The 25,626-nt window shown below is 40.6% G+C and overlaps 2 protein-coding genes across 2 annotated transcripts; one reads left to right on the top strand and one right to left on the bottom strand.

Moving 5' to 3' along the window:
• Positions 1-1,516: 1,516 nt before the first annotated feature.
• Positions 1,517-6,495, top strand: LOC108413448 (lysozyme C II-like). The gene is made up of 5 exons (XM_017685963.2): positions 1,517-1,670; positions 1,765-1,898; positions 3,176-3,334; positions 3,738-3,813; positions 4,542-6,495. Exons 2-5 carry the CDS (start codon positions 1,769-1,771, stop codon positions 4,606-4,608), a joined length of 432 nt encoding a protein of 143 aa, XP_017541452.1. The 5' UTR covers positions 1,517-1,670; positions 1,765-1,768; the 3' UTR covers positions 4,609-6,495.
• A 584-nt stretch (positions 6,496-7,079) lies between these two features.
• LOC108413447 (zinc finger protein 850-like) lies at positions 7,080-21,452 on the bottom strand. The gene is made up of 5 exons (XM_037543371.1): positions 21,143-21,452; positions 15,041-16,044; positions 10,541-10,796; positions 10,180-10,239; positions 7,080-8,251 (listed from the first exon to the last, which is right to left on the bottom strand). Exons 1-5 carry the CDS (start codon positions 21,225-21,227, stop codon positions 7,419-7,421), a joined length of 2,238 nt encoding a protein of 745 aa, XP_037399268.1. The 5' UTR covers positions 21,228-21,452; the 3' UTR covers positions 7,080-7,418.
• Positions 21,453-25,626: the final 4,174 nt, after the last annotated feature.

Genomic DNA, 25,626 nt, shown 5'->3' with positions numbered 1-25,626 from the left:
ACGTTGCACCACAGACTGTCCAGGAGTTGGCGGATGCTTTAGTCCAGGTCTGGGAGGAGATCCCTCAGGAGACCATCCGCCACCTCATCAGGAGCATGCCCAGGAGTTGTAGGGAGGTCATACAGGCACGTGGAGGCCACACACAACACTCATTTTGACTTGTCTTGAGGAATTTCCACTGAAGTTGGATCAGCCTGTGATTTGATTTTCCACTTTTATTTTGAGTATAATTCCAAATCCAGACCTCCATGGGAAAATAATTTTGATTTACATTGATCATTTTTATGTTATTTTGTTCTCAACGCATTCCACTATGTAATGAATAAATATTTTCAACTGGAATGTTTCATTCATTGAGATCTAGGATGTGTTATTTTAATGTTCCCTTTTTTGAGCAGTGTATTTTCCTGTGATTTACTATGAGCGTAATTTATAATGTATATTAATATGTGATATGTGTTTTTTTATCGCTGTTGTCAGATGAAAACCTTGTATCCCCAAAACTATAACTTTACAGTAGAAGGAAAAACATGCATTAATTTTAATGTAGATCAATGGAACCAGACGTTTTTCCAAGTCATTTTGGGACATTTCTTTTGGTTAAATGATATATTTTTAGTCCCACAAACGGGGAAATTTCACCTCCGCATTTAACCCATCTGTGAAGTGAAACACCACATACACACTAGTGAGCACACATTAGGGGGCAGTGAGCACACTTGCCCGGAGTGGTGGGCAGCCCAATCCGCAGCGCCCGGAGAGCAGTTGGGGGTTAGGTGTCCTGCTCAAGGACACCTCAGTCATGGAATGTCGGCTCTGGGGATCGAACCGGCGACCTTCCGGTCACAGAGCCAGTTTCCCAACCTCCAGCCCTCGACTGCCCATTCATCATGAAATTTACACACAATGTGAGTGCAAACAGGCACTTTCAAACTATGGGAAAAACTAAAAAACGACAAAAATGGAGATACAAGGTTTTCTTCCGACAGCAGCAACATGCATTTGTATATTAGGCTGGACTTCTTACACCGTTCTGTTTGTTGTTTGGCTGATTAATGGCACTGTTGGTCTTTTCCTGGGAAAGAAGCAGGGAAATTATAGTGCCTCATGTTTGGTCCACAGCCTCCCAGCTCACGTTTGGCTGCATGCGTGCAAGCAGTCTGATTCTGCACCTGATCCAGCACCCAGATCTGGGCCAGAACTTATTTGCTAGGTGCAAAAGAATCAGCTCAGTATTATGAAAACTGATACAGGGCCTAAATGACACAAAGCAGCATAAAGGAACGCACCGAATACACCACAGGGTCAAAACACGTTTCTCCTGTGTTGTAATGAAGTGTGTATTGCTGTGGATTCAGAATCACGTGGAAAGTGCAAGACAAGGAGCAGAGACTTCCTCTCTCGTCAGCTGATCACCGCTGCCTTTGCTTCACAGCCACACATACATGTGCAGTTTGTGACCAAGATCAGTCTTTTCTTATCTCTAAACGCTTATCAGAAGTGCTGCGATTTTCAAACCATAGATTAAATTAGAGACATATATTCTTGCGCAATTTGTCCAACGAGGCCAGACAAACAATCAGTTGACTAAGCTAAACACAATACAACCAGGAATTTACTTTGAGGAAGCTCCAGAAAGAATTCCGATAATTGCAGCAGTTCCTCAAAGGGTATATATATATATATACACATATCACTGAGAGGTGCAAGACAGAACACACACAACGCCCAGTAACACTCCAGACATTCATCCTCTTCCTGCAGCACAATGAAGATTTGGGTGCTCCTTCTGCTGGTAGCGGCGGCAGCCAGTGCCAAGCGGTTTAGCCGATGCGAGCTCGCGAGAACGCTGAAAGCGGCTGGAATGTCCGGCTTCAGTGGCGTCAGTCTGGCTAACTGTGAGTGCTCCAAGATCTTTTCAATTACACTCCAAAATGGTAACTTTAGAGAAAAAAACATGCTTTACTTTTAATGTAAGTCAATAGAAACAGACATCTTCCCAAGAAGTTCTGGGTCATTTCGTTTAGTGCATTCATCGTGAAATTTACACACAATGCAAAGAACAACAGACAATTTTAAATTATGTCCAAAAACAAAAAACAACAAAAATGGAGATATGAGGTTTTTTCCGACAAGTGTGATATATAAATATGTACATATTGCTGTTGTCGGAAACAAAACCTCGTATCACCATTTTTTAAAGTGTTTGAAAATACCTGTTGTGTTTTACATTGTGAGTAAATTTCATGATGAATGCACAAAACGAAATGACCCAAAATCACTTGGGAAGACGTCTGGTTCCATTGACTTACATTAAAAGTAAAGCATGTTTTTTGTTATCCTGTAAATTTTACCATTTTTGAGATACAAGGTTTGTTCAGACAGCAGCGATTTGTATATATATTTGTATGAATGAACAGTTGGTGCTGTAAACTGCAGTAAGGTTCATGTACCATGTTTAGAAAATCACAGCTGTGCTATGGAACAGCACAATAAACAAACACAGTGTTCAGTAAATAAATCGGGAGGGTGCATATATTTTATGTTATTATAATAATATTAAAATATTATATATTTTGTTACTGAAATAATTCAGAAATATACAGTTAAAAAGGGAAATAAGAAAAGAATAATGCATGTACAGAATAAAAGTGTTAGCTAGGGATTTTCTGAGTGGACAAAAAGTGCTAAGTTGCTCTGGATATTAGCGCCTGCTGAATGCCATGAATGTACTTGCAATGACAGCTAAATGTTTCACTCATACAGCATAACAGCAGCGTACAAATCACTAAATTTCTCCTGCAAGATATACTAAGATGTTGAAATGCAAAAACGGCCTCAGCTGGAGCGAGATCCTCTTAAAAGAAGGAGTCCTGCCCAAGGGCTCTTATCGGCATAGTGTAGGGTACCCAGGCGGGGGACTGAACCCTAGTCTACAGCGTAGTTACCCACTACACTCACCAAACACATAATTGCTGTGTGGTAATGATCAACTGCACTGCACGTCAGATTATGAAGCACCTCAAATCACAAGATTTGTGAGTTGATTCATCATATGTTTAGACTAAACAAGCCTTAATTTTATAATTTTCATTTACAAAAACTCATGAACTCATATTTAGTCAACCATTCATGATAAATTTAAACAATGCTCATTTTACTCCGTTATCTGTAGGGGTTTGTTTAGTCAATGCGGAGTCCAGCTACAACACTCAGACCATCAACAAAAACCCTGACGGCTCATGGGACTACGGCATTTTTCAGATCAACAATCGCTGGTGGTGTTCTAATGGCCAGTTCCCCAGCCATAACATCTGTCGAATCTCCTGCAGCCGTAAGAATATTTCTTAAAACACTGGGCCTCATTCTCCAACATGTTCCTAAGTCTGTTCCTAAGCGTGTTCTTCAGAAACGTTCAAAGAAAAAGAAAATGTTCTTAAAGCTCAGATCTGTTCTCACCTTTGTGCTTTGAGTGTGTAGATTCTGTTCTTACCTAAGAAAAAATCCCACGTAAGAAACACTGGTGAAAACTGCGTAAGTGAGTTTAAGAAGAAATTCCTTCTTAAGAACGTCTGGTGAACGAGGCCCAGTGTGAATGTAATAATACCTGTGTAATGAAATGGACAGTGACCCATTAACATAAACCACCGTGCAGTTCTTGCTCAAATTCCCCTCCATATTCTGTGTGAAACGGATGAGACTCATGTAACTGTCTTCATGCTTGTTTCCTCCGACAGAGCTACTGACTGATGACATCTCCGCTGACATACGCTGTGCCAAGACCATAGTGCGTCAGCAGGGCATCTCAGCGTGGTATGGCTAAATAATCAGGTTTAAAGGGCCCGTATCACGAAAAAACGCTTTTGTCTTTAAATAGTTAGAGTTTGGTGTTGGTATCAAACCAAGACCAGCAAGTCAAACACATCCAACAAAGACCAACACAGACCAGGTCAAACACAGGGCTTATATACACGAGGGCTAATAAGGGATCACAAGACACAGGCAACCACTGCTGAAGTTTCCAAACATGCCTTTCACTCTCCAGTCCCTGCAGTCCATATATGGAAGCTAAACTGGAAAAAGGCTGGCCATAATCTCCTCCACCTGGGGCAGCTTCTCTCACCTCACCTGGATGGGGCATGCCATCCTTTTCCAGGGTGATTTATCAATCTTAAAATCATGGTAACACAAAACCTGCAGGAATATTCAAATCCAGTCCTGGGTTTCCAGCACAGACTGGTCATTGGCCAACACAAAACACATGCGCCAAACCTGCCAATTAATAAATCAGTTAAATCAGGTGTTTTAGAACATGTGACGGACACTTGGCCTCCAGAACCAGTGCTGAAGACCCCAGTTCTAAAGCAATAATGAGAAGCTGGAAAATATAACAATAAATTTGGACTGTTTTTGGCACATAAAACCACATAAACATTACAAGCGTACCTCAGGGGGGAAATGCAGGATATGGGCCCTCTAGTGAACCTACAGAAGGAGCCTGGCTAAATAAATGACTGAAATGTTTTTAATCTTTTTCTTAGGGTGGGCTGGCGTAAACGTTGTAAGAACCAAGATGTGAGATCGTTCATCGCAGGCTGTGGAGTTTAAACGAAGATCACTGAATGACGGACCACAGGCCGAAATCAGGGCTTAAAGGAAAATTTCAGATTGAAATGAGCTCGGGGGTTTGGACAAAGCTATGGAGGGAAGGGGGGAGTTCACGAAATGATGAAATTGATTAACTGAATATGAACATATTTATTAACAAAACTGGAACAAATAAACAATAACAACTTGTGCAGTAACGAACAAATAGTGCATGGTAATTGTACCCAAGCGTATCCAGTACACCTGTCCTTCAGACTCGTCATTGCTGGTTCCTACGTTGTTGTCACATGCCCAACAGATCAGAGCAATAATACAAAAACAAAAAGAATAGCATATTAATTACTGTGCTTTCTCAAAGCCACATGTATTACTGAGCTGACAGTAAACTGAAGGAACCCCATGTTTTGTATTAAAAAGTACTTTATTAATACAACATGAGTTTCAGACTGTATATATATATATATATATACATACTTTATATACAACTGTATTATTGCTACCCAACAGTTAAAAATATGAAATAATATTTTCCATAAACATATAACTGTATACTGAGCCACAAGACGCCGTGCGTTACTGCAGTTTTATCACAGGGAAGTGATGTTGTTAGGCATGACGCAAAGCAGAGTAGAAGAGCATTCGGTGGCCCCTCAATTTATATTACAGTCATTCCACTGACTTTTGAACTTTTTATCATAAAATAATGAGCATATAACAACACAAACACTTTTTATAAGTAGTTTTTGGTCATCAACTCACCACCATGAGTCTTTTTAAGCACCAGCCCAGCGCCGCCCCTCTTCTCACACTGGGACTGCATCTCAATCGGCTCCCTGCTCCCTACATAGTGCACGATGTAGGAGTTTATACTGGGCAGAACACAGCTAAGAAACAGTCGTTTGCACCTTAGACATGTCCACACTCGATAAATGAGGTAGTGTTTGGCTGTAGAGGCTAGAACTTCTACCCTTCTACCCTAGCTAGAACACTGATAAGGGAGTACAGAGCCGTTTGGGATTCAGCCTGGGTTTGACGCGACTTCTGACTGAAACACAGACATTTGAAGCTCGTAAGACATTCGGGTGATGTTCTTTAGACTTTTATATTGCAGGTTTACAGTAAATCAGACTGTAAGTGCTTTAATTCAAGCCTGTGATATTAACGATGGAGCTTTTAGCCTGTTAGCTATCCGACCAGCCTGGTTCTAGTTAAGAACATAAGTTGCCAGCCACTCACTTTAAACAGAACTGGGTTCTTGCTTCATCAGTACGGCATCGAGCAGCATTAGAACCAAAGATTATTCCATTAACAGCACAAGGATCTTTGGTGATGTGGAGCAGTAGGAGTTCAGTCACTGTGAGGCGTCATGGGTGAGTTTATATCAGGTCATTTACAACAGCTTCAAACGCAGCTCAGCCAATCAGATTTTAGATGCAGAACTGTTTTGTATTGGTGTGTCTGAAACTGAAGGCATCGTTTTGGTGCTTTGCTGCCCGAGCTGTCTCGTAAGTCAGTGCCATGACTGGGTACCTTCCTGCCTCAGAATACCACCTGAGAAGGCAGCGCTTATTACGTTTGACACAATCATAATCTGTGCCATCATTTGAACAATACTGTACTACTACTTATTATTATTGTTATTATTATTTTGCTATATTGTGCTTTATTTATTTTTTTAGAAAACAATAATACCTGACAAACTTATAGTCCAGGAACTCAAACCACGTGAGACAGAACATGATGTCATTTTTTATTTGGATAAACATCCTCATCTGCAAATGTATTATGCATTATATTATCCAAGCTTTAGGAGGAAAATGTGCAAATGGGAAATGATTGTAATGCTTTAATGTCAGCGCTCTGTATGTATCTCAGCATAAGAAAAGGCATCCAATAAACAGTATAAACAAACAAAGACGAGCCACGTTTCTTCTGTTACAATCCCATGATTTTCCACAATGGACAAATGTCTGACTACAGTTTCAGCTGTATCTTCTGGTTGGTGTAGACCACTGTGTGAAATCCCCCTGGTATTCGGGGGTCCCATGTTGTTTGGCTGCTAACTCACTCTCCAGAGCGGCAGTAAAATGTTTGTTTTATCAGTTGTTTTCAACAATTTATGTTGTTGTTGGTTTTTGCCATCTTCTTTTAAGAATACTTCAGTTTTAAATTTTCAAATTTTGGGAAAATGTTTCTACTTTCAGATTCATACAGCACTGCGCGAAGGTTTTAGGCATCTAAACTAATGTTTAACCAGTTGTCCTCAGCAGTGAGTTTATCACAATATACATTAGAATAAAGTCACATTCATAATTCAAATAAACAGAAAAACTATAAACAGTAACAAGAATTTCTCGGGTCCATATTTTTCCTGGACACCTTCACAGCCGCCACAGAGACTCGTTAATATCATCAATTACATCATGAGCTAAATTTACTGAGCACTGGTTGGTCAAACCAGGAGCTGCTTTTTAACTACATATAATACTGGGCTTCCTTGAGGAGAGGCTTGGAGATGGGTAAACAAACACACCAACATCCAGAAAATCACTTGACAACAGCATGACAGTTTTGCTCTTATTAAAAATAGAAAGTTTGGCATTAGAGTTTATACTATATGAATAACTTGTCAGTTGTCACCTTCTCATCTGTGTATCGACCCTAAAAGGAATCTTTATGGACACATTTGGGTGGCAATGTTGTTCACATTAGCGAATAAAGAGGTACCATCATGTACAGTAATAACAGCAGCAGGAAGAATCTCTGTAATCGTTTTATCTGCTTCATATTTAGAACTCTTAATCCATCAGTTAGACGGTTTTGTGGATTCTCCTCTGATGTGCTGTTAGATGAGTTAACTGCTTGAAGCTTTTTCCACACTGAGAGCAACTGAAAGGTCGTTCTCCCGTATGAACCCTCATGTGGACTGTCTGGGCGCATAATCTAGCAAACGTCTTCCCGCACTGAGAGCAGCTAAAAGGCTTTTCTCCAGTATGAATTTTTTGATGTAGCTTTAAGTCTGAGATTCGTATGAAGCTCTTCCCGCACTGAGGGCACTGGTGAGGCCTGTGCCCTGTGTGTTTGTACATGTGATACACAAGACCTCTGGCAGTGCAGAAGCTCTTCTCACACTGAGTGCAGGCAAACGGGCTTTTTCCAGCATGAATCAGCATGTGGGCTTTGAGGTGGCTCTTCTGTAGGAAACCTTTTCCGCACTCAGAGCACTTAAACGGCTTTTCTCCAGTGTGAATCATCGTGTGGGATTTAAGGTGACTGGATTTCCTGAAACTCTTTCCGCAGTGCGAGCAGCTGAAGAGCTTCTCTCCGGTGTGAATTTTTTCATGTCGTTTTAAGTCTGATAAGCGTGAGAACCTGGAGGCGCACTGAGAGCACTGATGATGCTTCATTCCTTCGTGGACTCCCATGTGGGCTTTCAGAGCCTGCTTGGAAATGAAAATCTTCCTGCACTGTGAACAGCTTAAGACATCTTCTCCACAAATTCTCGGGTGATCTTTCTGGTGGGAGGAGGAATCGCTGAGGCTTCTTCCTGGACTTTGATGAGAATTATGTGAACTACATTCTTCCTGAAAAGGCTTCACTTCTGGTTTGTGCTCCTCTTTAATGTTGTGTTGTAAAATCTCTTCTACAATAAAAAAAAAAACAGGAACAACAATTAAGACGGTACTTCATACAGTTGTACTGCATAAGAGCTCCCCCAGCATCAGCAGACATACACAAAAACTGTTTAACAACTTAAAACAGACTGAATCAGTGGCTGAAAATTAATCAGCCACGACAAGAAAAAAATAGCTACACGCCTCGATAATGTCAAAGTTCACTGCTAGGAAGATTTGAAACAACCACAGCTGTAATGAACCTGCCTGGAAGTGGACGCAAGTTTATTTTGTCCAATGATCAGCAAAAAAAAAATACTTAAAAATTCTCACTAAAACTACAATTTAGTGCCAACTCAATGGTAACAAAGTATTTACAAAGCTTTTCTGTCATCTAACTATAAACATAGGTACCATGAAGTACCAGGAGATTTTCAATGGAAATCTGTGATTGGATCTTCTGGTGGACCAATGGAACTGAGTGCATATTAACTATATCATTAATCTGTTCAGGAAATATAGAAAAACATCTCGTTCTAATATATTCATTTTTAGTTACAAAGTTATGTTTTCTACGGACGTCTAGAGAGGCTGTTATGTAGTTATAATTTTATGGATTGTTATCTTGAGATCATGACTTAACTCTCTTTTGATCTCAAGATAAAGTTGATGAAGTTGTTACCTTGAGATCACAAAATAATTAAGTCATAATCTTAAGATAAGAACTTGACTGTTTTGAGATAATCTTGAGATCATGACTTAATTATCTTGTACACTTGAGATAACAAATGTTGTTATCCTGAGATCACACCTTATTTATCTTGTGAAATTGATAATTAAAGTTATCTTGAGATAACAAGATAATTAAATTGTGATCTGAATATAACAAACTGTCTTGTGAGCGCAAGATAATTTCATCTTGTGATCTTGAAATCACAACTTAATTATCTTGTGATCTTGATGACAAAAGTTATGTTAAGATCACAACACAATTAAGCTGTGATCTCAAGATAACAATCCAGAAAACTTATAGCCATAGCTCATGACCACTCTGGACGTCCGTAGATTTCAGATCCTGCAAAAATTATTTTCCCAAGAACATCAATGAACAATAACCTCGCAGTTCTAAGAGAACAAGACGTTCTAAAGTCCACAGTTTGCAGTGCCGCATTTTGAACATCATTGATTGGGTAAGAAAAATCTTTAAAGCTTCTCCTTAAAGCTCTTTTTATGTTGGTGTAAGGTGGTGTTATTGACAGGTCAAACCAGTAGGGGGCGATATGCACATTCATTTTTTTCTCATGTTTCTTGCTGCGACGCTGCTTCCCTACAATCAAGGTGCCCTATGCTGATTTTGTCCTTGAAAAAATCTAAACATTCTAAATATAAATATCTAAATATATAATAATCTAAAATATCCAGTGATGTTCCTCACAGATGAGAGATGAGGAAACTCTGCCACATGCTTGGTGGACAGTAATAATTGTTTGTTAACGCTGTGATTTTAAATTTGTAAGATAATCCGAAGGTGTGTTTTACAGCATCAGCTATGTTTATCTATGTCATGCAGTGTCTGTTATCTCTGAAAATGCTGTTTGAGCACTTCATTTCTAAAATTTGTTAGTTATTGGGCTTAAAATACTTCCTAAACGTTTCATGCTTTGTGTTATCAGCTGCAGAGACACGTATCAGTATCTGTGTAACTCATTTCATCCAAACCATTTTTTAAACCTAGCTTGTTTCACACAGTGCTGCTTTGTTTCATGCAGATGGAAACTGCTGCCTATTGTTAGTGCAGGGGTCGCAACCCAAATGTTACCAAGAGCCGATTGTCCTTTCAACAAAAATCGAACCACCTTGGGAGCCACAACATTTTACCATCTTGGCTGTAAATGTGTCTCAGTGTGTCTTAATGTCTTAGTATAGACTAAAAATATAAACAAAAACACAGACTTACTTTGCTCTGCTTCAATCTTCAGCTCAGCTGCTTTTCTCACATCTCCAGCAGGAACCTTTCCTGTAAAAGTAGAACAGTTTACTGTCTCAGAGGGTGATTTTTTTTGAGGCTGAAGTCTCTTCTCATTCGTTCAGCTTCTCGACTGAATTTTCCAGTTCCACTGTAAACGGTGCCCGAGGTGCTAGAATATAACTGCTGCACTATTTAAGGTGGAACGAGAGAATTAACTGTGTTGAGCAATCAGCAGAGCTTTATTTCACTGTAAAGGATTTTTTTTATTACCTACAAATGCTGCTTGACAGGATGTTACTTAATCATCTGTATAAGCAATTTATCTCATCCCAAAAGAGTCCTCACTGACCTTTGTCCATCTGCTGGTCTTCAGTCTTCAGTTCAGTCACCTCCATCACACCGATGTCCTCACACTCCTCTTTAATGCTGGACATTTTCACAGATTTCCCTCCCAGAGAGCAAACTGTCTCAGAATGAAAACTAATGAGGAGAAAGTTCTCTGACCATCTGACCTCTCTCAGTCTGAGCTGAAGGCCCACAGTGTGAGGTTTTATACTAACAGCGCAGTTAAACTGCTGCATCTCACACACAGAGAACAGCACACATTAACACCAATTCACAGCAGACAGCTGTGAGTGTTTCTTGCTCTCTCACCAATCCAGCGGAGTTAATGGAGCTCAGACAGTCTCTAACTGCTCTGTTGATGGTCAATCAGACTGTCTGAATGGGACTAAACTATTCAGAGACCACAGATTTGATCTGTATGAATATCAATGAGGGGAGACTGTGCATCTCAGCAGAAGAGAAAAAACAACAAGCCCACTTAAATTTACATTTCAGCCAACATTTCCATACAGGCCCCACACAGGTTAACAATCACATGGGCCCCTTATTGTGTTCCCTTATATAGGTTAATGATGGGGCCAGGGTGGGGTACCTTATGAGTAAACCTGGACCCCAAGTGTGTTATCACATCTAGGTCATTCTACAGAAACGTCCACTTTTCTAACTGTCCATAGGAGTCACTGGTGCTCCTCACTGGTGATCCTCATAATAAAGGAAACACCAGAGACGTTTTTAATGATCAGTGCATTTTACAGAACATCAAACCACACGCTGTCCATCAAGGAACGTCCACTAAAATATGGAATTTAATCCATTTGTGTTTCTATTTTTTCACAGTGACCTCAGAATAAAGTCGGTCACACCAGTGACATCAGCTAAAAGCTTCATATGAGATCATGAGCTGAATGAGAAGATCTCTGAGAACTGAGAGACTCAGTGGACTCACCATGAGGTTTTCTTCATAGATCCACAGAAAACAGGTCAAAGGAGGTCGAGTGACATCATCGGTGTCACTTTTATTTACAAATAAGAGATGCAGTAACACCAGTGACACGACACCTGGAGGACTTTCGTTATATATTTTATAATATTTTGTCATTTAAATCATATATTCCATAGTCATGTACAGATTATTGCAGTTAAAATTGCAGAAAAAACTTTTTTTTTTCTTCAAAATATGTCCTCGGCCTGTGAGGACAAGCTCTTCTGTGGTGCTTGGGATTCTAGATGATTGATTTAAAACCTATATTGCTAAACTGATGAATCAAGAATGTGTAATTGTTCAAATAAATTATTGCTTTATTTTAAAATATAAATAAATTGTAACCCTAGCATGTTCTTCAAGTGTAATATGTCTGTAAATGTTTCCATAGAATGACTCATATAAAGAGTCATCCTGGGCCAACATGTTCACACAGTTTAAAGTGGTTTAAATGGTGTAGAAGTTTATTCAAGTGTGTTCTATTTCTTTTTCAAACAAGAAATGAGTATGCTAACCTGCTAACTAAAATTATACTTAAGTGTTCTTGGCTTATGCTTGCAAGTATACAAAAAAATGTACACACACACACACACACACACACACAATTTATATATATATATATATATATATATATATATATATATATATATATATATATATATATATATATATATTCATATATATATATATATATATATATTTTTTTTTTTTTTTTTTTTTTAATAAAAGGTTTGTCAATTTAGTCCAGAGAAGAACTGAAAAAGTACACTTACAATTATACAAGTAGTAAATTGATATAAGTATACTTACCACGTGAAGTAAATACACTTGAACTTTACTTAACAAAGTTTACTTAATAAAATAAACCTTAAGTATATCCTATTTTATATAAAGGATTTCATAAAGGTTTAAATGTTTTATCGTATGAACATGTGACCTCCACTCATATACCACATGGCAGTGTTTAATGAAGACAGCACTTAATAAGCAGCCTCTGCTGCAATAGCGCTCATTTCCACCAGTGCCCTTATGTTTCAGTGCTAGTGCCGTAGCTAATACAGTCATTTAGCCACACTGGGTTAAACGCTGCTTAGGACAATTAAAGCTCATAAAACACAAAAATAACATACATCTACGTTGTATGCTTCAGTGAGCCATACTTTAACTTGTAGCTTAAATCCATTAGATAAGCTATCTTATCTGCAAAACGGCATGTTACAAGGCATTTTCCCTACACGTTTGAATCAAAGCCTAATTTTACAACTTCTAAACCAATAAAATAAAACGTTTTGCATAGTTTGTATAATTAAAACTTTTGAAAATAAAATGTTAGACAGCTGAAAATGGTTGACTTAATGTTCCATTTTACTCAGCAACAGCAGCAAAATTGGACCGAATATCACTTTCGTACCTCCATAATTCTGTTAGCGAATCATCAGCAGGGAAAGACTGGCCTTCTAGCTTTTTGAGACTAGAGGCGCTGTTCTAGAGGACTGCAACATTGCACTGTGTTAAATCTGATTCTGGATCAGTCGTTTTGACAAAGTGGAGGAACATTTTAAACAAGTTTTAGAAACTAGACCCTAATCTTTAGTTTAAATTGATGCAATGCAGAAAAACATATATTTGTAGACTGTCTTGTGCTAATGTTAAAGTGAGGCAGGAAGCAGGAAATTATGTACCAATTTATTCTGTATTTACGGTATGTTACTGGCAAGAAGGCGGAGAGGGTTGCTGCCTATATCACTTAAATGGCCAGGGCCCAGTTTTATCACACATTTTTATAATCTACGAATATCTCAGCCAGTTCGCAATGAAGTGTCTGCAGTTACTGAATAATAAGCTGAATTAAAAGCCTGACATTTTAAAAGGTAAAGTTCCTGGAGACAAACATCAGCTGATGTCTTAAGTGGGAGAGTGCCACTGCTGTCTTGTTGGGGGCTTTTCTTCATAAGACAGCTTAAGAAACTTGGTTTGCCTAGAGACTGTCAAACTGAGGCATGATGTCATCACAAACAAGTATCTGCAAAATAATCATTTTACAAGAGAGCAAAAACATTCTTTGCTTTTAATGTAAAAATATTTTATCCAATGCAATTTTGGAGGATTTCTATTGGCCCATTATTCATAAAAGTTTCACACAATGTCAAAGACAGCTGCCTGGATCAAATTATGCAGAAAACTAAAAATCGCAATAAATGGATATACTGGGTTTTTTTTATTTGGACTGCGTTTCGGTGCTTCTTATAACGCTAATGCAAAAATGGCGTTGACCTGTATGTCTGGTATGGAAGTGATTGGAACACCTGAATTCAATGATTTGGATGTGTGACAATATATTTTCCTTTTAGCAATATAGTGTACTTATTCTCATAACCAGGGGTGTCAAAATGTTTTTTAGAAAGGGCCTGATCATATATCAAATACGCAAGGCTGAAATATTATTTACAGAAGTTTTCAAAATATTAGTGCATAGAACTATCTGAGCTTTCTGTAAGCTACTGTGTTTCCTATCACTGTATAAAAGATGCATGAGTTCATTTATTGTTTGATTGATCAGAACAATTTCGGAATTTGCTCATTTTTAAAATTTGTAAACTTTATGAAACAAGAAGAGCAGAATAAATGGGATAAATAGCCAAGTTTCTGTTTGATCGGATACAGTTAATATTTAATGATCTACTGAAATGTCTCTGATAAGTTGGTGCTGTGAAACTCTGGGAGCTCACAGTTTAGTTTCTCTGCCCTCTCCTGAATGTTCGTTGAAATGACTACTGATATTAAATTCATTACAGTCTTTTGACATTTGAGGCACTCACACTTAGCTTTGGGTCCCAATGGAAAAAGTATTCATATTTCCATTTTCCCAAATTTCAGTTTTTATAAGATTGTTTATAGCTGTACCTTTGAACAAGTGTCATTAAGTAAAATTGGTCTAATCAGGGAAGAACTGCTATTTAACTTTATCTAATTTGGAGCATTACGCTGTAATTTTGCAGCAGTGCTACCACCATTAGATGAAGGGAAAAACTACAACGAACTGGCTGGTGGGTCACTTATAACACACCCTTAAAGGGCCAATTAAAAGCTGTCCACAGTCCACGTTTAGCCCTGGGGCCGGTACTAGTTTATCTGGGGTGCCATGGTGAAGGATGAAGGGTCTGGGATTGATTCCCTGGCCGGGCAACCAGATTCCTTTCTGTGTGGAGTTGGCATGTTCTCCCCCATGTCTGCATGTGTTTCCTCCGGGTTCTCCGGTTTCCTCTCAAAGTCCAAAGACATACAGAAGATACTAAATTGCCCCTCGGTGTGTGTGAATATATGTCTGTCTGTCTGTCTGCCCTGCGATGGACTACTGACCTTTCCAGGGTGTTTTCTGCCTTCCAACCACAGACCACTGAGAGACTCCAGCACCCCCCAAATGAAAAGAAAATGGGTGTGTGGAATTATCTGTCGTTGTTCCATCTGTATTTGTACTCAATAGTATTTGGAACCTATTTTTAAGAGAGTTCAACTGACCTACCCAGTTTCGTGAAATCTCTTCTTATGTTTATTTAGAGTGCTAACTTGCTTAAAGCATTTTCCACAGTGAGAGCAGATAAAAGGCCTTTCTCCAGTGTGAATCCTCATGTGGTTTACAAGAATATGCAATGCTGAAAAACTCTTCCCACACACAGTACAGGTATAAGGCTTTTCTCCAGTGTGAATCTTTAGGTGGCTTTTCAGGCCAGACGGAGTTGGAAAGCCTCTTCCACACTCTGAGCAGAAGAACGGCGTTTCACCAGTATGAATCATTATGTGGGTTTTGAGGCTGCATGCTTTTGTAAAACGTTTTCCGCATACAGAGCAAGCGAACGGCTTCTCTCCAGTGTGAACCTTTGCATGTTTTTTGAGATGGCTTGGCACTGAGAAGCCTTTTCCGCACTCAGAGCAGGTATATGGTTTCTCTCCAGTATGAATCATCATGTGAATTTTAAGGCTGCAGGATTGTCTAAAGTGTTTTCCACACTCAGAGCAGGTAAACGGCTTTTCTCCAGTATGAATTTTTGCATGTTTTTCAAGATGGCTTGGAGCCGAGAAACATTTTCCGCACTGCGAGCAGGTGAACGGCGTTTCTCCGTCATGAATCAACATGTGGGTTTTAAGGAATCTTGGTAAGGAGAAGCGCGTTCCACACTGAGAGCAAGGGAAAGCCTTTTCTCCGGTGTGAGTTTTCTCATGCCGTTTCAAATCCGGGAATCGTTTGAAACTCCACTCACACTGAGGGCACTGGTGAGGTTTTGTTCCGTCATGGACGCCCATGTGGCGTTTCAGAGCTTTCGCAGAGGTGAAGCTCTTCCCACACTGGGAACAGCTGAAAGCTTCTTTTCCAGTATGGATTCTCGGGTGATCTTTGTGGTGGAAGGAATTACTGACGTTGTTCCCAGGCTCGGTGTTTTGGTGAGATCCCTGTGAAATATATTCCTCCTGAAACAGAGTCAGTTCTGGTTCATGTTCCTCTTTGATGTCTTCTCGTAGCACTTCTTCTGTAATAAAGAAGGAAAACAAGTTATATTAATCAAATGAAAAATCTTGCAAATCAAACAAATACTAGCTGAAAAAGTCATATAAAGACAATCTGGGTCTTAAATGCATAAGGTCTGTTCCAGTCAATTGATGTGAAACTGAACAAAAGACATTTAAGCACGCATTTGTGGTTAAAAGCATTTATTTACTACCAATAATAATGATAATAAGAATAAGTCACATTTGCATAGCGCCTTTCACAAACACAAGTTTCACTTCAATTTTTAAAAAAACTAAGCAGTGGAGGAGAAAGAAAAGGCTTATTAAAGAGAAAAACTTAAGTCAGATTTGAGGAAAAAGAGGTCAAAGGAAAGAAGTAACAGAGGGATTTAGGAAGACAGTACAACTTTTATAATAAATTCAATTAACATTAATACAATAAGTAGTGATTTTATGTCCGTGTTTGTGCTGAACCATTTCCTGCCCCCACCTCGAGCAATCTCATTCCAATAGAGACCCAGAGCGTTTCGTCTTTGGAGGGAAAACCATGCCCCTTGTGGGGGTAAACATTCCAGCTAGTTTAAAAACTAGTAATTTGGAAATCGCTGGACTGCGAGGCTGGAAAATAATGTGAACACTGGGCTATTTCAGTACCCTTTCGGCTTGAAGGAAGGGCCAGATATATAGAGATTGACTTCCACAGTGTCCCTTTTCTATCCCGAAATCGCTGTGAAAAACTGACCTCACAGAGTGATCGGCCAGGACTTTTTTGTCCAATTACTTGACCGAATCATGAGATACCTTGGTGTGATTCTGCATGGCCAGTTATCGTTCTCAGCTCATAAAGCAAACCTAACTCGGTCATGCAGATTTTTCCTGTACCACATCCGTAGGATCCGACCCTTGCTCACCCGAGAGGCTACCCAGGTGCTAGTGCAGTCTCTGGTCATCTCAAGTGGTCTTCCCATGCAGGCCATCAAGCCTCTGCAGCTCATTCAGAATGTGGCAGCACGGCTCGTCTTCAATCTGCCCAAGTTCAGCCACGTACCGACTTGATGGCAATGGTGAAATCTCGAACTTCACCTGAAGCCCAAGTACAGCTCGGTTTGACCCGCCATCCTTCAAGAGATGTGGAAGACAAGCATGAAGGCTTTTCTCTGTGCTGGAGTCCTGAACAAACTCCCATTGGCTATCTAAACAGCAGAGTCTCTCAAGGTCTTCAATCCGAGACTGAAGACACATCTCTTTATGTGTGTATTTATCTCTTTACTTACGTGAGCACTGTCTTTATTGTACTGCACGTATTGAAAAGTATTGCGCTGTGTTTAATTCTGTTCCTTTTTCTCTGAGTAACAACACAGACTTCGGTTTCCAGCCATATCTGAGGTCAGGACCAACTTTCTCTCTAACTTATTGGTAACTAGCAAAGATACTTTCTCTGAATAGACAAAGCACTTTTTGTCACTATGGATAAGGGTGTCTGCTAAATACTGAAATATAAATGTAGAGGCAGATAAAAATACTTGAGATCAAAACGCTTAAGTCTATATTCTACTATAAGGCAGCACATTATTAGCACTGCTATTGTGAATATTCTCCTTATTCTGTATCACTCTGAATCAAATTTGTGTTTTAATATGTTAATATCAAATGTTAATATCAAATCCTCCCTACTTTGGTAGCTAATTAGCGAGCTTGCCTACAGCAAGCTAACACAACTAGTATCTAGATAGATAGATAGATAGATAGATACTTTATTGATGCCAAAGGAAATTTGGCAGCCAGCAGCAGATGCACAACACAGTACAGTAATAGTAATAAGGGTCCAGACAGTATAACAGGGAGAACAAATAACAGATCCTCTCTACAGGCAACCATACAAATAGAAAAATACAAGAATCTGTAATAAGATCTATAACCTGAGAGGAAACACGCACTGCAATAATGACTGTACATGTACTCTGGGGACAAAGGATCTCCTGAATCTGTCGATTGAGCAGCTCTGTGACAGCAACCTGCCACTGAACCTGCTCCTCCTGTCATGATGGTGTGCAGTGGGTGGCCATCATCCTCCATAATGGAGAGCAGTTTGTGTAGTGTTCTTGCCTCAGCCACGTTGACCACTGACCCCACTCGCCTGACCAGCTTGTCCAGTCGCATCTCGTCTCTCCTTTTTATACTTCCTCCCCAGCACACCACAGCATAGAAAAGACAGCTGGCAACCATGGTCTGATAGAACATCTGCAGAAGCTTCCTGCAGATGTTAAAGGACTTCAGCCTCCTCAGGAAGCAGAACTTACTTTGACCGTTCCTGTACAGGATGTCTGTGTTGGCTGACCAGTCGAACCTATCATCCATTTGCTGCCCAAGATACCTGTAGGTCATTACCCTCTCCACTTCAACCCCCTCAATAGAGACTGGCTGTGTGGGTGGCCTAACCCTGTGGAAGTCCACCACCATCTCCTTGGTCTTGGCACTGTTCAGAAGCAGGTTGCTCCCACCGCACCACTCCACAAAGTCCTTCACCAGGGTCTTGTACTCCTCCTCCTGCCCATAATGGTAGTGTCATCAGAAAACTTCTGCATGTGGCTCGTCTCAGAGTTGTACTGAAAGTCTGGGGTGTTCAGTGTGAAGAGAAAGGGGGAAAGTACAGTCCCTTGTGGTGGTCCTGTGCTGCTGACCACACTCTCTGATGTACAGTCCTTCAGCCTGACATACTGAGGTCTGCCAGTGGGGTAGTCAGTAAGCCAGGAGACCAGGTCTGTTGCATGTTGAACCTGGGGTCTGAGAAGATGTAGGAGAAGGCACTCCAGTGTCATCATGACATGGGATGTTAGAATAACATGCCTGAAGTCACTGAGTTCACTGGGTCGCCCCCTATTGGGTACTGGCATGAGACATGATGTCTTCCACAGTGTGGGAACCCTCCCCAAGCGCAGACTCAGGTTGAAGATGTGCCGTAGGGGCGGCCACAGCTCAGCAGCACAGGACCTAAGTAGTCTAGGACATACTTTGTCCAGACCAGCTGCTTTCCTTGTGTGGAGTTTCCTCAGCTCACATCTAACTTGATCTGCAGTGAAGATGTGCGGGGGGGGGAGCTATAGCGGTGCTGCAGGTCAGATCTGACGTGTTAATGTGTGAAGAGAGGGGGTGTTGGGGCTGTGATGTCTGTGCCATCAGCGTCTGGGAGGGTGGCATGAATATCAGTAGGAGCAGATGAGGTGTTGATATCCAGGCAGACAGAGACTGGAGTGCCAGGAGCTGAGAAGAGGGAGGGTGTGGAGGTGACTGCTGGACATGGAGGTGCTGTGGAGATCTGAACAGGGCAGTCAAACCGGTTGTAGAAGATGTTGAACTCATTGGCTCTCTCTGCGCCACCGTCTAACGCACTGTCCGTCCTCTGCTTGCAACCTGTAATGGACTTCATACCACTCCATACCTCCCTCATGTTATTCTCCCTTAACTTCTGCTCCACCTTCACCCTGTAGAACTCCTTGTCCTCTCGCAATTGGACTGAGTTCTCTCTGTATGTTTAAAGGCTCTCTTCTTCTTGTTCAGCAGGCCTTTGACATCGCTGGTTATCCAGGGCTTGGATAATAGCTCCTCCAGAATGGAGTGCGTTGTGCAGGCGCGACCATTTTTCAAAGCGCCAGCAGCTCTTCTTTTGTGTAAACAGTTATTTCTGCCCATATGCATGAAAACCATGTCCATGTCCTTCATACTACAAAAAACAGTCACTAAAAATGCAAAACAAGTGAACAGAAAAAAGAAAAAGTAAGGGAAAAGTGGAAAAACAGTATACAAAAGACAGAGCTAATGGACAGGCTGCCACTCACAGCGGCACCAGAACTTAGATGATTACTTAGATAGTGTAACTAGCTAAAATAATGTATCTGGGGTACTGGATAGCATTTTTTAACAACAAATTCTCAGATAGCAAATTAACTAACTTTTCAACCCACTTGATAGAAAATTTCTGCTGCACACACGGACATAGATAGTATGAGGTCCTGAGGTCCCTGTGGCTGGGTGGCTAAGGAGGCCTCCTGACTGTTGATAGCTTTACGCCAACTACTGCTGCATTCGAGTGCTCATTGGAGGATTGTATACCAGATGGTTAACCAGTACATGTGACTTCACTCATTTGGGTGCTCATTCATAGATGCATTAAAAGGCATATAGATCTAAAGGAAGCACATCAGGTACGTATTTATCCCATTAACTGAAATCTGTGTGTTTATTTTCACTCATGTAAAAGATTGTGTTACGTCAAAACTCAAACTTATGTATCAAATAGGACTCCAAGTTTACAAGTTGAAAATTATGACTTTGTTAGGCGTTCAAGCACAATTTACAAGTGGGAAAACACTCCTATGTCCATTTTTCAGTTTTTGACATAATTTGAAAACGCCTGTTGCTCTTTACATTGTAAATTTCAAGATGAACAGACCAAAAGAAACCCCCCAAAATGACTTGGGGAGGGGAAAAAGTCTGGTTCCATTGCCTTACATTAAAAGTAAATGATGTTTTTCCTTCTCCTGTGAAGTCACCATTTTGGAGATATGAGATTTTATTCCGACAACAGCTACATGACATATTCTTGGCCCTGTTTTGCATCTTAGAATCAGGTTTTTAATCTTATTTTTCGTGCAACCCACCACTCAACAGCCTTTTTGTGGACTTCTAATTTTAGTTTACAACCAAAAAATAGAATTGTGCAATGCAAATCAGTAAAAAGCATGCAAAGCATGGGCGTGGCCTAAACTGGGTCTCTACACCCAGTTTATCTAATCCTAATCCTGTGCTTCTCAACTGATCTGCACATTATAGTGCTTTTCGTGCTTTAACACAAACACATATACTCAACAGCTGAACAGCTGGATCAGGTGTGTTGGAAGCAGAGAATCCATTTAATTAGAAATTCATTTTGAATAATAATTAAACACTGATAAAAAATGACGTACCAACGAAGACCTTTCTCGCATCTTGTGTACACTTAATCTGCAGTCTCCCCTGAAATGTCTTCTGTATTACCATCTGTTGGAGCTCTATCTGACATTCATACCAGAAGAACCTTCCTAACCCTGATTACGCAGAATATATAGAGTCCACACTGACCTCTGTCCATCTGCTGGTCTTCAGTCTTCAGTCCAGTCGCCTCCATCACACTGACATCTTCACACTCCTCTTTAACGCTGGACATTTTCACAGACTTCCCTCTCAGACAGTAAACACCTCAATCCAGCACTGTCTCAGACTGAAAACTAATGAGCAGAAAGTTCTCTGACCATCTGACCAGCTGCTGTCTCTGTCTCTATCTGAGCTGAGTCTGAACAGTTTGTGTAACAGTGTAGTGCTCTTCTTCCTCCTTGTCCTCTTCGTCTTCTTCTTCCTCCTTGTTCTCTTCTTCTTCCTTTGGTTTGAGGCGCATCACATGCAAAGTGTTGCAGCAGTGCCCTCTTCTGGGCAGAATGAGCATAAGCACTGACTGTGGTGGGGTATGTCTCAGATTTCCTGATTATAAGAGTGAACAGACGTCTGTAATCTACACTGTAATCTGAATTAATCATTTCTGACTTTGGACAACGTTTTACAGAATTTCTTATACCCAGATGCCCTGCTAAAAAAGTTTGGACATAAGGTTTCTAATAGGGTTTTATAAAATTTGTTTTTATTAGGGTTTATAGGGTTTGTAGCAGGTCATTAGGATTTCTATTAGGGTTTATTGAGTTTGTAGTCATTTCTTGATTTTTACTGGGGATTATAGGTTTTGCAATAGGTCAGCCAATTTCTTGCCAGCATCAAATTCAAAATGGGCATATATTTTACAAAAACAACATTTCAACATTTGACATATTGTCTATACTGTATAGAATTGACTATAAGGTTGTCATCACATCAGGACATTATTAAAAATTGAGTTTCCTTATTTAAAATTACAGTATTCTGCAATTATAAAGAATTTAAATGGAGTAATGCCATATCTCCCTAAGCCACAATCAGATTGACCTCAGTAACAGTATATTTCCCTCAGCCACCAGATTTACCTCAGTAATGCCGTATTATACTCAGTCACCAGCAGATTTACATCAGGAATACCATAACTCCCTCAGCCACCAGCAGATTTACCTCAGTAATGCCAAATTTCCCTCAGTCACCAGCAGATTTACCTCAGTAATGCCATGTCTCCCTCAACCACTATTATATTTACCTCAGTAATGCCAAATTTCCCTCAGCCACCAGCAGATTTACCTCAGTAATGCCAAATTTCCCTCAGTCACCAGCAGATTTACCTCAGTAATGCCATGTCTCCCTCAACCACTATTATATTTACCTCAGTAAAGCCAAATTTCCCTCAGCCACCAGCAGATTTACCTCAGTAATGCCAAATTTCCCTCAGCCACTATCATATTTACGTCAGTAATGCCATGTCTCCCTCAGCCACTATCATATCTACCTCAGTAATGCCAAATTTCCCTCAGCCACCAGCAGATTTACCTCAGTAATGCCAAATTTCCCTCAGTCACCAGCAGATTTACCTCAGTAATGCCATGTCTCCCTCAACCACTATTATATTTACCTCAGTAAAGCCAAATTTCCCTCAGCCACCAGCAGATTTACCTCAGTAATGCCAAATTTCCCTCAGCCACCAGCAGATTTACCTCAGTAATGCCAAATTTCCCTTTGCCACTATCATATTTACCTCAGTAATGCCATGTCTCCCTCAGCCACTATCATATTTACTTCAGTAATGCCAAATTTCCCTCAGCCACCAAGAGATTTACCTCAGAAATGCCAGATTTCCCTCAGGCACCAGCAGATTTACCTCAGTAATGCACAATTTCCCTCAGCCACTATCATATTTACCTCAGTAATGCCATGTCTCCCTCAGCAACCAGCAGATTTACCTCAGTAATGCCAAATTTCCCTCAGCCACCAGCAGATTTACCTCAGTAATACCATATCTCCATCAGCCACCAGCAGATTTACCTCAGTTATACCATGTCTCCCTCAGCCACCAGCAGATTTACCTCAGTAATACCATGTCTCCCTCAGCCACTATCATATTTACCTCAGTAATGCCAAATTTCTCTCAATCACCAGATTTACCTCAGTAATGCCATGTCTCCCTCGGCCACTATCATATTTACCTCAGTAATGCCAAATTTCCCTCAGCCACCAGCAGATTTACCTCAGTAATGCCAAATTTCCCTCAGCCACCAGCAGATTTACCTCAGAAATGCCAAATTTCCCTCAGCCACCAGGTGATTTATCCCCAGTAATGCCAAATTTCCCTCAGCCACTATCATATTTACGTCAGTAATGCCATGTCTCCCTCAGCCACTATCATATTTACCTCAGTAATGCCAAATTTCCCTCAGCCACCAGCAGATGTACCTCAGTAATGCCAAATTTCCCGCAGCCACCAGCAGATTTACATCAGAAATGCCAAATTTCCCTCAGTCACCAGCAGATTTACCTCAGTAATGCCAAATTTCCCTCAGTCACCAGCAGATTTACCTCAGTAATACCATGTCTCCCTCAGCCACTATCATATTTACCTCAGTAATGCCAAATTTCCCTCAGCCACCAGCAGATTTACCTCAGTAATGCCAAATTTCCCTTAGCCAACAGCAGATTTACCTCAGTAATGCCACATTTCCCTTAGCCACTATCATATTTACCTCAGTAATGCCATGTCTCCCTCAGCCACTATCATATTTACTTCAGTAATGCCAAATTTCCCTCAGCCACCAGCAGATTTACCTCAGAAATGCCAAATTTCCCTCAGCCACCAGCAGATTTACCTCAGTAATGCCAAATTTCCCTCAGCCACCAGCAGATTTACCTCAGAAATGCCAGATTTCCCTCAGGCACCAGCAGATTTACCACAGAAATGCCAAATTTCCCTCAGCCACCAGCAGATTTACCACAGAAATCCCAAATTTCCCTCAGCCACCAGCAGATTTACCTCAGTAATGCACAGTTTCCCTCAGCCACTATCATATTTACCTCAGTAATGCCATGTCTACCTCAGCCACCAGCAGATTTACCTCAGTAATGCCAAATTTCCCTCAGTCACCAGCAGATTTACCTCAGTAATGCCATGTCTCCCTCAACCACTATTATATTTACCTCAGTAAAGCCAAATTTCCCTCAGCCACCAGCAGATTTACCTCAGTAATGCCAAATTTCCCTCAGCCACTATCATATTTACGTCAGTAATGCCATGTCTCCCTCAGCCACTATCATATCTACCTCAGTAATGCCAAATTTCCCTCAGCCACCAGCAGATTTACCTCAGTAATGCCAAATTTCCCTCAGTCACCAGCAGATTTACCTCAGTAATGCCATGTCTCCCTCAACCACTATTATATTTACCTCAGTAAAGCCAAATTTCCCTCAGCCACCAGCAGATTTACCTCAGTAATGCCAAATTTCCCTCAGCCACCAGCAGATTTACCTCAGTAATGCCACATTTCCCTTAGCCACTATCATACTTACCTCAGTAATGCCATGTCTCCCTCAGCCACTATCATATTTACTTCAGTAATGCCAAATTTCCCTCAGCCACCAGCAGATTTACTTCAGTAATGCCACATTTCCCTTAGCCACTATCATATTTACCTCAGTAATGCCATGTCTCCCTCAGCCACTATCATATTTACTTCAGTAATGCCAAATTTCCCTCAGCCACTATCATATTTACTTCAGTAATGCCAAATTTCCCTCAGCCACCAGCAGATTTACCTCAGAAATGCGAAATTTCCCTCAGTCTCCAGCAGATTTACCTCAGTAATGCACAATTTCCCTCAGCCACTATCATATTTACCTCAGTAATGCCAAATTTCCCTCAGCCACCAGCAGATTTACCTCAGTAATGCCAAATTTCCCCTTTAGCCACCAGGTGATTTACCTCAGTAATGGCAAATTTCCCTCAGCCACTATCATATTTAAGTCAGTAATGCCATGTCTCCCTCAGCCACTATCATATTTACCTCAGTAATGCCAAATTTCCCTCAGCCACCAGCAGATTTACCTCAGTAATGCCAGATTTCCCGCAGCCACCAGCAGATTTACATCAGAAATGCCAAATTTCCCTCAGCCACCAGCAGATTTACCTCAGTAATACCATGTCTCCTTCAGCCACTATCATATTTACCTCAGTAATGCCAAATTTCCCTTAGCCACCATCATATTTACCTCAGTAATGCCATGTCTCCCACAGCCACCAGTAGATTTACCTCAGTAATACCATGTCTCCCTCAGCCACTATCATATTTACCTCAGTAATGCCAAATTTCCCTCAGCCACCAGCAGATTTACCTCAGTAATGCCACATTTCCCTTAGCCACCAGCAGATTTACCTCAGTAATGCCACATTTCCCTTAGCCACTATCATATTTACCTCATTAATGCCATGTCTCCCTCAGCCACTATCATATTTACTTCAGTAATGCCAAATTTCCCTCAGCCACCAGCAGATTTACCTCAGAAATGCCAAATTTCCCTCAGCCACCAGCAGATTTACCTCAGTAATGCCAAATTTCCCTCAGCCACCAGCAGATTTACCTCAGAAATGCCAGATTTCCCTCAGGCAC

Source organism: Pygocentrus nattereri, chromosome 12, assembly GCF_015220715.1.
Source record: "Pygocentrus nattereri isolate fPygNat1 chromosome 12, fPygNat1.pri, whole genome shotgun sequence".
NCBI lineage: Eukaryota > Metazoa > Chordata > Actinopteri > Characiformes > Serrasalmidae > Pygocentrus > Pygocentrus nattereri.
The sequence above is the reverse complement of the archived record's forward strand: the minus strand, read 5'-3'. Positions and strand labels throughout refer to the sequence as shown.

What these genes read in the sequence shown, in the direction of transcription:
- LOC108413448 (XM_017685963.2), top strand. Translation starts at nt 1,769, where the DNA reads ATGAAGATTTGGGTGCTCCTTCTGCTGGTAGCGGCGGCAGCCAGTGCC. An exon ending in CTGTCGAATCTCCTGCAGCC is followed by an intron (nt 3,335 to 3,737) that starts GTAAGAATATTT and finishes TTCCTCCGACAG; the next exon opens with AGCTACTGACTGATGACATC. An exon ending in CAGCAGGGCATCTCAGCGTG is followed by an intron (nt 3,814 to 4,541) that starts GTATGGCTAAAT and finishes TCTTTTTCTTAG; the next exon opens with GGTGGGCTGGCGTAAACGTT.
- LOC108413447 (XM_037543371.1), bottom strand. Translation starts at nt 21,227, where the DNA reads ATGTCCAGCGTTAAAGAGGAGTGTGAAGATGTCAGTGTGATGGAGGCG. An exon ending in AGAGATTTCACGAAACTGGG is followed by an intron (nt 10,797 to 15,040) that starts TAGGTCAGTTGA and finishes AATTGGTGTTAA; the next exon opens with TGTGTGCTGTTCTCTGTGTG. An exon ending in GAAGATTGAAGCAGAGCAAA is followed by an intron (nt 8,252 to 10,179) that starts GTAAGTCTGTGT and finishes TTTTTATTGTAG; the next exon opens with AAGAGATTTTACAACACAAC.